General features: G+C 54.6%; 2 protein-coding genes across 7 annotated transcripts; both read right to left on the bottom strand.

The window, feature by feature from the left end:
* Positions 1 to 2,124: 2,124 nt before the first annotated feature.
* Positions 2,125 to 4,890, bottom strand: CMTM5 (CKLF like MARVEL transmembrane domain containing 5). The gene is made up of 5 exons (XM_043919587.1): positions 4,445 to 4,890; positions 3,328 to 3,480; positions 2,797 to 2,889; positions 2,497 to 2,581; positions 2,125 to 2,402 (listed from the first exon to the last, which is right to left on the bottom strand). The coding sequence occupies exons 1-5, from the start codon at positions 4,568 to 4,570 to the stop codon at positions 2,389 to 2,391; spliced, it is 471 nt and encodes a 156-aa protein (XP_043775522.1). The 5' UTR covers positions 4,571 to 4,890; the 3' UTR covers positions 2,125 to 2,388.
* Positions 4,891 to 5,445: 555 nt separating this feature from the next.
* IL25 (interleukin 25) lies at positions 5,446 to 13,635 on the bottom strand. 6 transcript variants are annotated; one of them, XM_043919580.1, is made up of 5 exons: positions 11,479 to 13,635; positions 9,378 to 9,731; positions 8,687 to 8,852; positions 8,248 to 8,492; positions 5,446 to 6,250 (listed from the first exon to the last, which is right to left on the bottom strand). In XM_043919580.1, exons 3-5 carry the CDS (start codon positions 8,693 to 8,695, stop codon positions 5,995 to 5,997), a joined length of 510 nt encoding a protein of 169 aa, XP_043775515.1. In that variant the 5' UTR covers positions 8,696 to 8,852; positions 9,378 to 9,731; positions 11,479 to 13,635; the 3' UTR covers positions 5,446 to 5,994. The 6 variants fall into 6 exon arrangements, with proteins under 6 accessions (XP_043775515.1, XP_043775518.1, XP_043775521.1 ...); XM_043919583.1 differs by lacking the exon at positions 11,479 to 13,635 and having other exon boundaries at positions 9,378 to 9,464; positions 9,605 to 11,070; XM_043919586.1 differs by lacking the exon at positions 11,479 to 13,635 and having other exon boundaries at positions 8,687 to 8,763; positions 9,398 to 9,464; positions 9,605 to 11,070.
* Positions 13,636 to 13,957: the final 322 nt, after the last annotated feature.

Genomic DNA, 13,957 nt, shown 5'->3' with positions numbered 1-13,957 from the left:
ATCCCCACACTGCTCAGTCAACCAGCCACAGGGGACGGGAGGGAGACATTTCAAAAATGGAAAGAACAAAGACATACAGAGGGTGATCCAATTCCAGACACCTAGAAACAGAATTTCACTGCTGGAACTGAAGCCCTCCTCCACCTACCCCACCTCCGAAGCCACAGGGGTTATAAGTGTCCTGTTCCCTCCAAAACGAACTCCCCACTGATGCCAGGAGAGGCTCAAAGCTGGCTGGGGATGGAGATGGGATGGCACAGGTGGTTGGAGCCTGGGTGTGTGGGCCCCACCTCCCCATCAGGGCATCCTGAGACCGGAGCCAGCTGATGCCAAGCTGAACTGAAGTGCGGTATGGACCAAACCTGGGCCTTACGTGCCTCACGTTGACCTCCCACACACACGAGCAGAGCACGCAGACGCACACCACAGAGCACATCTCTGCTCCTTCCAAGCTCCCACCAGGGACAGGCTGGCCTGGGTCACACAAGGGACAGGGCGGGTCCTGAGCCCCCTCTGCCAGCAAACCCATGCTCCCCGCTGTGCTTTATGGCCAGGCTCTCCTGACCACCTTCTCATCCCTTCACTGCCCCCCCATCTCCTGGACTCCCCAGCTAAGCCCTTCTGATCCCTCCTCTGAGGCCTTCACCACCCCCTGTCCAGGGTCGATCACCTGTCTTGAGAAGGGCCTGTACAGAAAGTCCTGAGAACCGTGAGCAAAGACCAAAGAAACACAAAATTCAGTTGGTTCTAGCCCTGGAAAGGCCACCGGCCGTGGTGAGGAACCAGGATGTGAGGACAGGAGAACAGGACGTAGGAGGCAGGAAAAGCCAGACCAAGAGAGGCAGGTGGATAGCATCAAGGGGAGCAGAGTGCCTCTACCAGAGCTCAGGTTCAGGCAGGGATTGGGGGCCAGGGCCTGCATCTGGACAGAGCACCCGAGAAAAAGGAAGACATTTCAGGGCAGGGGCACATGAATGTTGGAGAGGGGCTATGAGCAAGTCAGCTTGGAGGAGCTCGGCCATTTGGGGATCTGCAAGGCTGTGCAGGGTCACCCCGGCCACACTGGGCTCTCATGAGCCGGGAAGGGCAGACTCCAAACTCCCTCTGAGCTGTGACTACCCTTCACTAGAAGGTCTCCTTTCCCATCTGTGAGGCTCAAGGAGGGGAGGCTGCTGGCCACCTCTGAGTCCCTGGGGCCCAGCACAGAGTCTGCTCATGAGATGTTCAGGAAGCATCCTGCTGGGGTGCTGGCAGTCTGGGAAGGTGGCCCTGTTGGTGGATAGAGATGGAAATGAAGCTGGGCCATTTTTAATGAGCTTCAAGGGGCTCAATATAATATCCAGAACAGCTGTTGAGGTGTTAGGAGTGCCGGGCTCCAGCCCTGTGTGTGTGCTCAGTCATTCAGTCGTGTCTGACTCTTTGCGACCCATGGACTGTAGCCTGCCAAGCATTTCTGTTCATGGGATTCTCTCAGCAAGAATACTGGAGTGGGTTGCTATTCCCTTCTCCAGGGATCTTCCCGACCCAGGGATTGAACCCGGGTCTCCTGCATTGCAGGCAGATTCTTTACCGCTGGGCCACCAAGGAAGCCCGGGCTCCAGCCCTAACTCTGTGACAAATAAAGAGGTCACTTCCCCTAACTGGGCATGTCCTCTCTTATGTGAAATGAGGGCATTGAACCAGCTGGTACCTGAGGGCTTGTCCAGCTCCAGTAACATGGGAATCTCCCTCTTACATCAGATGCTGACCTCTCCCTGGTGACCTGTGGGTCAAGTCCTCCCCACACCACCAGGAAGAGCTCTACACATGCCCCAGGCAAGCAACCCTGGACAGGTGGGCCTTCCTGTCCAGGCCTGGGGAAGGCTTGTGCTTTCTCAGACACAGGACCCGCGGTGCCCAGCCACCAGGCTCACCACAAGGTAGCCTTGCACCCAAGAGTCATGGCATGGAAATTTTGTGCTGAAGGGATATCCTTCAACAGCATCTTCAGTCTAAAGCCCCACTTGCTCATTGTTCAAACCTGGTCCCAGAGAAGGGACCATGACCTGCTCCATGCAACATTCCCATGAATACTCCTAGCATTCCTGATCTGCCTAATTTCTGAGGAAGAAAAAGATTCACCAGTAGGATTCAAATCTTTTAATTTGGGAATAACCAGCTTCCTCCTGCACCCTCCCTTTAGTCCATAACACCCCCTCCCTGGCTGAGCTTCATCAAATGTCAGACTAGCCCCCACAGACAAGTCCGCGTGACTTCTCAGGCCTGGCTCCATCACTGTAGGCTGGGGTAGTAGACAGTAGGCTAGGGAGCTAGTGAATCCAAAGGAGAGGAGTCTGGGCTCCCCTGTCCCACTTTCTGGCTGGGCTCAGAAGCCAGGTATCCCCAGGGTCACTGCTGGTCCCCTGTGAAGATGGAGCCAGGTGGGGTAGGGCATGGGTGGGGTAGCTGGGTTGGGGGGCAGGGGGCATCTCCTCTCCCCAGAGGATAGGCACTCACCCTGGGCAGCCCTGGGCACCAACTCGGTCCGGTAGATCTTGAAGGCATCATAGGCAAAGACAGAAACCAGGATGATGCCAAACACCTGTGGGAGCAGGAAGAGGATGCCACAACAAAGGCCAGCGAGCCACTGGACACTAGGGAGAGGGAGGTGGGTGATTCGGGGCAAGGTGTGAGCCAGCCCCTGGGCACTGACGAGAGGGGGCTGGGTGGACAGAGGCACAGGAAGTGTGTGACCATCAGCCAGAGGTCCCCGGGGTGGGGGAGGGGAGCCGGAGAATTCTGCGGGGCTGGACTCACAAAAGCAGCAATGGCAGCTCCATCCCGGGAGGTCACAGCCGCGAAGGAGACCACCAGGAAGATGATGATGGCGCTGACACAGCGGAGGAAGTCCTGGAGGTTGGGGGTGCAGGGTCAAAGGGAAGCAGAGGGCAGGCAGCATCAGCCTGGAGTTTTCCAGGCTAGTCAGCGGCTTGACCCTCAGGTACTGGGAATCCCTACATGGAGATACCCTTGGACACAACAAAAGGCGCTTGAGAGACAGAAAGCAAGAGAGAGCTCACACAGCTCCCCGGGGAGGGATGCAGATGGACGCAGAGGGACAGGGATCAAGATGAGAAGCCAGGGGGCTGGGCTGGGGCTGGACCTGCATCGTGGAGCAGATCTGAAGGATGGGGTCAAAGCCATGCTTGAGTATAGGACGTGGGGGCTGGATTCCTTGCTTACCCAGGAAAAGGAGAGAGGCTAGAAGAGGAAAATTCAATGTTGAAAGGAGATGAAAGGGCCCAGAATGGGGTGGGGGAGGCAGCACGGGGGGAGGCAGACCCTCACCAGACAGGGCCAGTTCAGCTGATCGAAGCGCTGGTAGTACTGGGTGGCGTATAGGAAGAGGAAGGCTAGTGTGATGAAGAACTCCAGCAGCGCGGCAGCCATGTAGGCGGAGATGGAGGCCGTGAAGCAGATGAAGATGATGAAGGTCAGGGCCTGCAGGACGGAGGGTGGGACGTGTACCAGGGAGGGAACACAGGCCCGGCCAGGCCTTTGCCTCCGTCTTTCCAGGAAGCTCCCCCAGCCGACACACCGCCTGCCCTCGGAGGTCTTGCCAACCCTGGTGGCAGGAGCCACGCCTAGGGCCTTTGCCCATCAAGGGCCAACTCCAGCCTCCCACCTCTGCCAGCCCAGGCTCCCCCTGCTCGGGGGCCCCAGCAGCTCCAGCAGTTTAGCCAAGCTGCACGGCTCTGGGGAACACCACTCTTTGAAATCCAAAAGAGAGTGGGTCCCCCTTTAGCACTGGGAACACCAGCCCCTCGAGTGGGGGACATCAGCCCATGCCCCCAGGAGGTACCCCATGCCCCGTAACAATTCCAGGATGCCTAAAACTCCTCTAACAAGGACCAGAGCCCCTGGTTCCATGCCAAGAGGCGAGGATTAGAAGGTAGATGCTCCAGAGTGGACGTGAGTCCCCTCAGCTCTCAAATGTAGGATGAGGTATATACTGAAGACTCAAGTTTACCCTGAGGTCTTGCTAAGCAAATGAGGGAAGGTACTTTCCGAAGACAGATGTTCACAGGGAGCAGGCAACAGATAAAGTGGGGCTGCAGAAAGTCTGCCCTTTCGGGTAACTGAACTTGGACATGCTGAGAAGTGGCCATCTGAGAGCCCAGGGAGAGGCCGGCTGGTGTTACCCCCGTCCCAGCCCATCCTCAGGCTCCGTCAGTGTCCCAGACAGTGGTCCTCTGTCTAGCTTCAATCCTTCCTGAGGCACTGAAACCCACTGTAGCCGCCTCCAGGTGAAGGAGCAGCAAGAAGGCAGGGGAGGGGAAGCGGGGAGGGTCGTTGGGGCAGGCGGGGTGTCCTGAGAGCCGGGGGAGGGAGGCTCCTGAGGGGTGAGCCCTGAGGGGCCAGGGGGTTGGGAGGTGAAGCTCTAGGCTGGGGAGGTGGCTGTTACCAGCTCAGTCTCCAGCAGGATGCCTTTGAGGGAGGAGAGGAAGGTCTTGTCCACCGCGAAGCCCTCCAGCCCTGCAGCTGTCCCCGCCTCGGGGGGCCGATCCCGACGACTCCAAGCATTGAACATCTCCAGGAGGCCCACCGGGTTCAGCCCCCCACTGCCACCAGCCCAGGAAGGAAAACAGGAAGATGGAAACCTGGTGGGATGGGGAAGCAGACAGGAGCAGGAGAGGCACTGTGAGGAACCTGTAAGTGAAGCGGGCAGGCCTGCTGTGGGGCCCCAGAGAAGGCGGCAGCGGGGTGGGGGCGGGGGGGGGGTGCTTGCCCAGATGGGCCTTCACCCAGCTGCCCAGAGTGCCCTGCTGGGGCCTGCACTGGTCCCCAGGAGGCACGTGGAAGAAGAGGGGCGGGGAAGAGGGGAGGGGTCAGCTCTCCTCTTACTTGAAGCCTGACCCCGCCCACCCGCCGAGGAGGAAGGGAGGAGGGGAGGGGGGGCGGACTGCGGAGAAACCGGGAGGAGCTGGGAGGTGAGCCAAGAAATGGGCGAGACGGCTGCTGCTGGCGAGACTAGGAGCCCCCAAAAACCCAAGACTGAGGAAGTCTGCTTCCTCCCTTCCGTAACCTTAACCCTCTTCCTCGCCATCCTTTCTCTCTTTTCCTTTTAGGAAGGGTGGGAGCTTCAGGCCGGCCCAGGCAGCACCCCTCAGGACCAAGCTGTAGCAGCCAAAACTGAGGACAAAGGCAGATTGTTGGGGGGACAAGGGGGCGCTGTGTGCCTGCTGCAGTGCCTCAATGGGCCTCTGTTTCTCCAGTATGCCAGGAGGGCAGCCTGACCCCCACCCCGGTGTTTAGGGCTGGGCCAGGGAGCCAGGGAAGGAGGGGGGACCACAGCGGAAACTCTGGAGGGCAGTAGGTGAGGGCTGACAGTGGGGAGGAAATGGGACTGGGCTGGGGACCACAAGATACTCAGGCACCAGGGATGCCAAAGACAAATTAGGCCACTTTTAAGTACAGATTATTTATTTGAACAATTCTCTCCCTGCTCAATAACAGCCTCTTCCTTAGCAGCATTCATGTCAAAAGACTAGCAACTCCACCCGGAGGCTTAAGGTCGGTGCTCCAAAGTCGATGCTCACTAAGTGTTTGATGAATGAATGAAGGAGCGAACAAACTAATGAATTGAAGGGCTCTCCACTGGAGAAGGGAAAAATATCTGAAAGTGCCTGTGCTGCACCAGGGCAGCTGGGGGTGGGAGGAAAGAAGAGACAGACATAGCAGAGCTTTGAAGACCTTTCCCAGAAGGAAATGACAGGATGCCAGTTTCCAGGGACCATAAACAGCCGCTGCTGCCTTGGATTTGTCCTGCATTTCTCATCCACTCCAAAAAGTGCAAAGTGCGGTCCCCCGAAAGTCCCCCATCCTGTCCCAAGATCCTGCTGCTACAGGTGGTCCTTTGGAGGGGCTGTGCCTTCGGGTGTCCTGGTTCACCACAGCAGGTGGTTGTCCAACCAGCTCCAGTGTTTGCCCAGGGACCAGCCATGGTCGGCACAGCTAGGCCATCACACGGGGCCGCACGCACACGCAAGCCAAGGAGACACGGTATAGCCTGCGTTCCAGGCAGTAGCCATGGTGGGCGCCCTGCTGTCCTGGGCACGGCCGCCGGTAGAAGACGGTCTGGTTGTGGTAGAGCAGCTCTGAGTTTCCCAGGGGGTCCATGTGGGAGCCCGTCTTAAGGCTGACACAGTGTGGACACAGGCAACGTGCATGGTACAGATCCTGCGGGAGCCGGTCCAAGTCTCTGTCCAACCTGTGGGGCGGCAAGAGTCAGGTCCTAGAAGGAGGCTGGCTGGGAGACCGGGGGACCGGCCAGGAGCAGTGAGGACCCAGGGTGGAAATGCCAGGGCTGTTGTCAGTTCTGTGGCTTTGGTTCCAGCTCTGGTACCCACAAGCCAGGTGGCTGTGAACAAGTCACCCCCTCTTCCCTGGGATTTATTCTCCTGAACTGTGAGGGTCGGGGATGGAAGAGTGACTTTCCAAATGGTCCCGGAGCCCTGAGGGAGGTGGGCCAGGTGGGGAGCTCCACTGGGGCTTATACCAGACCAGCTGTGGTTCCATGTGATATATATGCTGGGTTCTAGCATCAGGTTTCCTTTTGTGATTGTTAGTATATGTTTTTTTTTAATTTTAAAGTAAAAATTGCTCTTATATCCAAGTATAAGAAAGCACAAAGTGAAGACTGACAGTCTGTCTCCCACCAGCCCGACTCCCCTGAGGGAGTTACTGTCTGCCGTGTCCTGCCCATCCTCCAGATTCCAACTGTGCATGTATTTATAAGCACATGTTAGGGTGTATGGTAAGACTTATTGACTTATTCTGAAAAGGTTTCATAGCCCCCAGAAGATGTGAGAAGTCAGTGCTCCAAAGGCCTGTGCTCCAGAAACCCAGTAGGAAACAGACAATAGTTTAGAAAACCATCCTCCAAACAGACAGGCCGTCGCAAACTGGGGCTCAGCTAGTGTCCTATTTCCCAGAGTGGATTCCTTGATAAATACACTGTAGTGGAAGGGGTCTGTGGTCAAATGATTCTAGGAAACGTTGAGTCTTCTCTCTGTGAGAAGCAGACTTCTCACTGTGAATGTGCTAAGCACATTGAGAACCTCCAAGGGGGTGGGGACTGCAGCAGTTTTCCCCCCGCTTACACGACATCATCACTTTTTTCCTGAGGAACAGCTTTTGTGACACATGTTGCAAAGCACATGCTTCAGGGAAGACCAGCCCAAGTGGTTATCAAGGGTTCATAGCCCAGGTGTCTAGACCCCAGCCAAGTCAGCCGTCTGGCACCCAGCATCCCCACAGGGGTTCCCAACCTCTTTAGATTTAGTCTAGAAGATAGCCAGGCTACTGAGACCAGTTCAAAGCATAATGGCCTGGAGTCTGCACCCTTGATCTAGTCTCAATCAAAGCTGGCCCCCTCCCTACCCACTGACCTTCTCCTCTCATCCCCAAAGCCAAGGCTAAGCCAGAAATAGACTTACGGTGGGTGGAAACACAGATACCCCATGAGAGTGCGCGACAGGAGGAGAAATATGTTTGGGATCCCTACAGTACTAATTTTTACTATTTTCATTCATTGTCCCAATTTCAGTACTTTCTAATATTTGTTTACACCATGACATAGAGAATTATAATATGCGGCAGCACATGGAGAAAGAATAAGACAGTTCATGATCAAAGACAACCAGCCTGGAGGTCCAGCCACCCAATTGCCCCCCTAGAGCAGAAAGAGGGTATAATTATAGCCCATCTGTGGCTCAAGGCACTAGCATTTGGTATTGGGCTGCATTGCTCCTATATTGTACATTATTCCATGATATTTTTAGAAATTGGAAAAACACAGCCATTGTAGGGGAAAGAAAAGGAGAAGGGAGAGGAGGAGGAAAGATAGAAAAGGAGGAAGAGGGGAAGAAGTAGACGAAGAAGAAGAAAGAAGGAAACCTACATTTTCTGTACTAAGTTTAGATTTTTCACTCTTGATTTCATATGATCTGCATCAATAGGCTATAGAATATTATTTCATTTTACAGATGGAAAAAAACTAAGCTTTGAACCCTTGAGCGATTGGCCCAAGGTCACCAAAAAATGTGTCAGGGCTAGACCTTGTCTAACACCCAAACTGGGTAACCTCCCTGAGGTAAAAGGGGGGCAGATAGGCTGGAGTTGGCTGGAACTCCCCTGGTCCCTCACACACATCCTGACCAGCACGTGAGCAGGCGTTTAGGAGGGGGCAGGGGCTGGCAGACTCACTCATATATCCAGGGGGCGATGGAGCGGCTGTTGAGGGGTCCATCCTTGCTGGAACTGCAGGATTCTGGGTGGTGGGCGAGGCTGGTGGTCTCTGGGGGAGACATGAGCATACTGTTCCACTTCAGCCACTCCTCAGTGGGGTTCTGTCCTTTGCTGGGGCAGCAGCCGGGCCAGTGGGTGCAACGCCTCTGGGACCCCAAACAGAGGGTGTGGGTTCCCATGACCATTGCCAAGAATGCCACCGCCTGTGGGAAAAGGCCAGTGAGAAAATTGCTCCCACCTAGTCTGGATGCCCCTAGTCTGGATGCCCCCTCCGCCAGCTGTTCTTTGAGATTCTAATTCAAGCCCCATCTGGTCCGCATGAGCTCCCTCCATCCCCAGCCACATCTCTGCTCCTGCCTCACTCAGCACCATCCCAGCCAGGCCCCTGAACACTTACCTGGTACATGCTGGATGCTGCTTGCCAAGCCTCAGTGCCACGCTGGCTGACAGCAAGGCCTTGTGGAAGCTGTTTGACTGGAGCAGTTTAGGAGTCCTGGTTTTATTTTCAGCAAACCTGTTTTGTTTATTCAAATTTATTTCCACTACCTTTTGGAGGGTGTGACCTGAGATTAAAAAACAAAACAAAACCCAAGAAAAAAAAAAACTTGAAAGTCTTTCCAAAAGCTGCTTTAAATGCCAGACTCATGGAAGTTGTGATTAACATGTCGTAAGCCTATTGAGTAAACGTTGTTCTTTGCCCTTTTCTGGGCGTGGGGTCAAAGTAATAGTATCCTGTTATTCTGTGCCTTGGGGAACAGGCATTATGAGAATTCTGATGGTTCACTTGATAGCCAATGTTAGGCACCATCACTTGGACTCTCTCTAAGAGGCCTTGCTGCTATAATCCCTGCTGCTCCCACCCAGGGTCTTGTCTCTTCTCTTCCCTTTCTTCTCAGATGTCCTCAGGATCCTCCACCTTAGCAAACATCTCCCTCTGTCTGCTTGTTCTCTGACCCCTTCCTCACCCTCCATGACCCCAACTTCTATGACCACAATCATCTATGACTTCCCAATGCCCATTATTTCTCCCCAACTTCCCCTTGCCCTCCCCAAGGGCCACCCACTCCCATCCCTGTGCATCCCCTGACCTCCTCTGGACTCAGGATACAGGCTTAACCCCATAGGCTGCCAGGAAGGCCTGGACTCCAACAATGTGTTGGCTGGATGTGCAGGGTCTGATGGAAGAAGTGGTGGGTGAGTGTTCCCATGGCACAAATGAGAAGGCAGGGCCAGGAAGAGAGGCAAGGTGACAGCCTTAGCTGAGAGCCAGCAGAAGCACCCAGCTCCCAGATCAGCCTGTCCCACCCCTACTCACTAGTTGAGGAGCATGGCAGGGGGAGCTGCTACTCTCAGGCCATGGGGTAAGGCCATGCAGTCACAGGTCCGTGGACCACTGTCAGCCAGGAGAGGATATGTGTGCTCTGGCAAGGTTTCAGCTGGGCCTGGCCGCAAAGACACAGGTCAGTCAGGGGCCACCCATCTGGGGGGCTCTCTGCCTATTTTGCTCCAGTCTTTTTCTCTGCATCCTTGTTCAACAACTCTCCTCATCCCCTCACCACCACCCCCCCTCACTCCAACACACTCATATACAGACACCGTCTCTAGAGTGATGTATCCTGATTTGCATGTGCTTTCCCTTAGAAAATACTCCTCTGGTAACCAACGACTCAGGAAATAAACAAAAGGAACCAGGAATAACTTAAATGGCCAAGTGATAAGGAATCTTTTGAATGCTTTAGGGCAAAGCAGCCCTAAAACAGAGGCGTGATGAGGTCAGAGGGCATTCGGAAGTGGGTGAAGCTGATCTGGTGGTTCTGAGGGTCCTAGAAGTGGACAAGCGGTGAGAGCTTAGGGTCAACAGGTGATGGCTAGGAGAGCAGGGCCAGTGGGAAAGAGCACTGGGCCCAGGAATACACTGCCCCACTCCCACTCACCCACTCTCTGGCCCTGTGCTCCCAGGCACCCTCTCACTTCCATCCGCCCCCTCAGCTCCTGAGATCATGTGCCAGGATGGTGCCAAGCCCTGCACATGCATCAGCTCGTTTTACCTTTATAATAAAACCATGAGATGGCAACTACTGTCCCCATGTTAAGATGAAGAAACTGAGACCCAAAGAAATTGAGTAAGCTCATCAAGGTTGCACAGTTAGGAGGAAGCCGAACTGGTTCCCTCCCAGCCCTGAAAAACTCCAAAGCTAAGCTCCTGGTATGGAAATGCCACACTGTGGTGACCTCTGGATGGAAGGGAAGCCCCTGCTATAAGGGATTTCCTACTCACCCAGGTGTGGGCTGGACAGATCTCACCTAAACCCGCCCGAGGCCACAGGGCTTTCCTGCCCACTCAGGCATTCAGCCCAGCTGGCTGGGATCCACAACTCCGGCTACCTCTCGCCCAGCCTCAGGTCTGCCCCTTGGCCCCCAGAGTGGCTTCTGGTGTTCCCGAACAACCCCCAACCCCAGCAAAGGCTTTGTGGGGAACTTCCAGAAGTGCTGGATCCCTCGGGTTTCCCCAAAACCGAACAGAGTCTCAGAGGCTGACACAGGCCCAGACCTCTTGATCTGGGCCCGCATCCAGGACAGCATGCCTGAAAGAACTGGAAGGGAAACCAAACACTTGTTTCACTTGCTGACGCTGCATATGACCCACACTGATTGCATGGGATGTTCCCTCCAGGAGAGGCTGTGGGGTTGTCCCCCTGCCTCTGTACCATGACTTCCTCTGAGAAAACTGCTGAGAGGCATTCTCCCCTGTGATGACCAGGCCTGACACAGAACCTGTCCTTTGAGACACACACCCCTGCCCCCCGCCCCCGCCCACCTCCTTGCAGTTGCTCAGCCTCCACCCTTATCTCAGGAGCAGCTGTGGGTCTCCTCAGGGTGACTCCCTGCCATGAGAAACATTTTCCAGAGGGTTTTCCTCTTGGGGTGACTAAGAACCCCTGAGTCACCTCAGCTTCCAGGGAATCCCTGGGGGTGTAGAAAGATGGGGGTGGCCATGGGGGAGAATGTGGAGGTAGAAGCAAAGTTCGTCCAGTATCTGATATCAGCGGTGCCTCCCCATGTGTCCTCACCTGCCTGGGGCTGACCTGGACGCCACAGGGGAGATCTGAGCATGCCACTCCAAGCCACTGACACAAGGTCAGCCCCTAGCAGGAAAGAAGAGGGAAGATGTGAAAGGGAGCATCCCACCTGGGCCAAGAAAGCCTGAAAGATGCTACAACGGCTGTCCTGCCCTTCCTCAGAAAGATATTCGCGTTCTCATCCATGGCCTTGAAGTCTTGCCCCTGCCCCTGATCAGCTCTTCACCGAGGGCCCTCTCTTCTTGTTCATAGCGATGGGCATGCTTGGTGGGAGGCTGAGGGGGAAGCGGGCAACAAGGATGGCCGCAAAAATATCTTCCTGGTGGCTCAGACAGTAAAGAATCTACATGCAGTGTGGGAAACCTGGGTTCGATCCCTGGGTTGGGAGGATCCCCTGGAGAAGGGCATGGCAACCCACTCCAGCATGCTTGCCTGGAGAATCCCATGGACAGAGGAGCCCGGTGGGCTACAGTCCATGGGATCACAAAGAGTCAGACGTGACTGAGCAACTAACACAAAAATGCCAACCAGCCTAGCAGCCCCTGAAATAGTGCTGAAACCACAGGGCTCCGCAGGGCCATGGACGCTCAGGTGCACTCACCTGAAGGGACAGTAGGGGCGGCGGTGGTTGAAATGTAAAAAACACTTCTGCCCCCTGCTGGTAAATAGATGCTGTCCTAAGCACTGGAGCACCCCCACACTGCAACCTCCCTGGGATCCCACAACTGAAGGAAGACTGCCTGGCCCAGATGGAGGCCTTCAGAACAGACTCCCATGACCTGTTAGGGACACCATGATGGCACTGGTTACTAATTATTTATAGGATCACCTTTGGTTACAAAGATTCCCCTGCCTTCAAAAGGAGCCTGCCTTCGTGTGAAGTAATTAGCCTCCAACTAATAAAAAAATTAAAAAAAAAAAAAAAGGAGCCTGCCTTCAAAGAGAACCAATCTTGCCTGGGAGACACGCAGAGAATCAGAGCGAACAGGACAAAAGGCTCAGCAACTCCCTCCCCTAGCCAAGGGCTGGTTCTTCCCCAGGCGGGCCTTTGCCTTTCTCAGTTCTACAGTCATGGCTGCCCTGTTCATTCATCCATTTGCCAAACATTTATTGAGCACCTACTAGATGCCAGACACCAGTCTAAGTGCTAGGAAGGCAGAGGAGGACAAGTCAGATAAGGCTCCTGCCGCATGAAGCTTATGTCTTAGGAGGAGAGGGATGGTAAATAAGGAAACAAGATAATTTTTGATAATAATAAGTGCTATGAAGAAAGTGAAACAATGTTAAGAGATAGGGAATTACTGGGGGTAGGGGATTGGTGGAGGGAGAGGGCAACTTTAACTTAAAAAGTCAGAGAAGCACATTCTGAAGATGTGGAATTTGACATGATGCTGGAAAGGTTCTGGGGAAAGAGTGTTCCAGGCAGAGGGAAGAGGACAACAGAATCCTAGAGGTGGAAGGTCTTGGCACATTTAAGAGACAGAAAGGACAATGTGGTTGGAAAACAAAAGCTAAGGAAGAGTGTAGAATGAGATGAAGTGAAGAGGTGGGCAGGGGGACTTCAGTAGCTAAGACTCCTTGCTCCCAGTGCAGCGGGCCAGGGTTCAATCCCTGGTCAGGGAACTAGATCCCACATGTCACAACTACAGATCCCAAGGATGAGGACGAGATCAGCTGGAGGGCTCTGCTGGGAAGGGACACGAGTGGGAGAGAAGACTGGGACCCAGAAAACCCAATGGAGGAGTTCCTTCCTTTCTACCCCGTGGACAGTGGCAAAGGCAAGCCCTGAAGCTGAGGGCCCCCTGAGGCAGCCGCCCACCCAGGATCTTAGCTACCCGTCCAGTCTGGGTTTTTCCCAACCTAACCTGGGACCCAGAATTCCCCCTGAACAAGTTAGAATCATGTTAAACCTCTGTTTGCAAAGGAGAGGGCAGAGATGAGTCATAAGGACAATGAGAAGGCTTCACCTGCCCTTGACACAGAATGCTTGGAGCTTTCATGCAGGTACAAGCTGGGGGGGTGGGGTCATGGGGAGCTAAGGTGAAGAGGGAAAGTCATAATGCTAATCACTTCACATGTATTCACACCTCACCAAAGTCACTATTCCAGATGAAGAACGGAGATTCAGAGATGTTCCAGAATTTGACCAACTTCACACAGTTGACAAACCAGGATTCACCCCCCACCCCCACCTCTCCCCGGGGCTTCCTGGGTAGCTCAGCGGGTAGAGAATCCTCCTGCAAAGCAGGAGACCCCAGTTCAATCCCCAGGTTGGGAAGTTTACCTGGAGAAGGGATAAGCTACCCACGCCAGTATTCCTAGGCTTCCCTGATGGCTCTCAGACAGTAAAGAGTCTGCCTGCAATGTGGGAGACCTGAGTTCGATTCCTGGGTCGGGAAGATTCCCTGGAGAAGGGAATGGCTACTCACTCCAGTATTCTGGCCTGGAGAATTTCATGGACAGGGGAGCCTGACAGCCCACAGTCCATGGCCTCGCAAAGGGTCTGACACGACTGAGCGACCTTCACTTCACTTCACTTCACTTCACTTCACCTCTCCCCAAGTCTGACTGGCTCCATTCCCTACCTG

Source organism: Cervus elaphus, chromosome 12, assembly GCF_910594005.1.
Source record: "Cervus elaphus chromosome 12, mCerEla1.1, whole genome shotgun sequence".
NCBI classification, from domain to species: domain Eukaryota; kingdom Metazoa; phylum Chordata; class Mammalia; order Artiodactyla; family Cervidae; genus Cervus; species Cervus elaphus.
The sequence above is the reverse complement of the archived record's forward strand: the minus strand, read 5'-3'. Positions and strand labels throughout refer to the sequence as shown.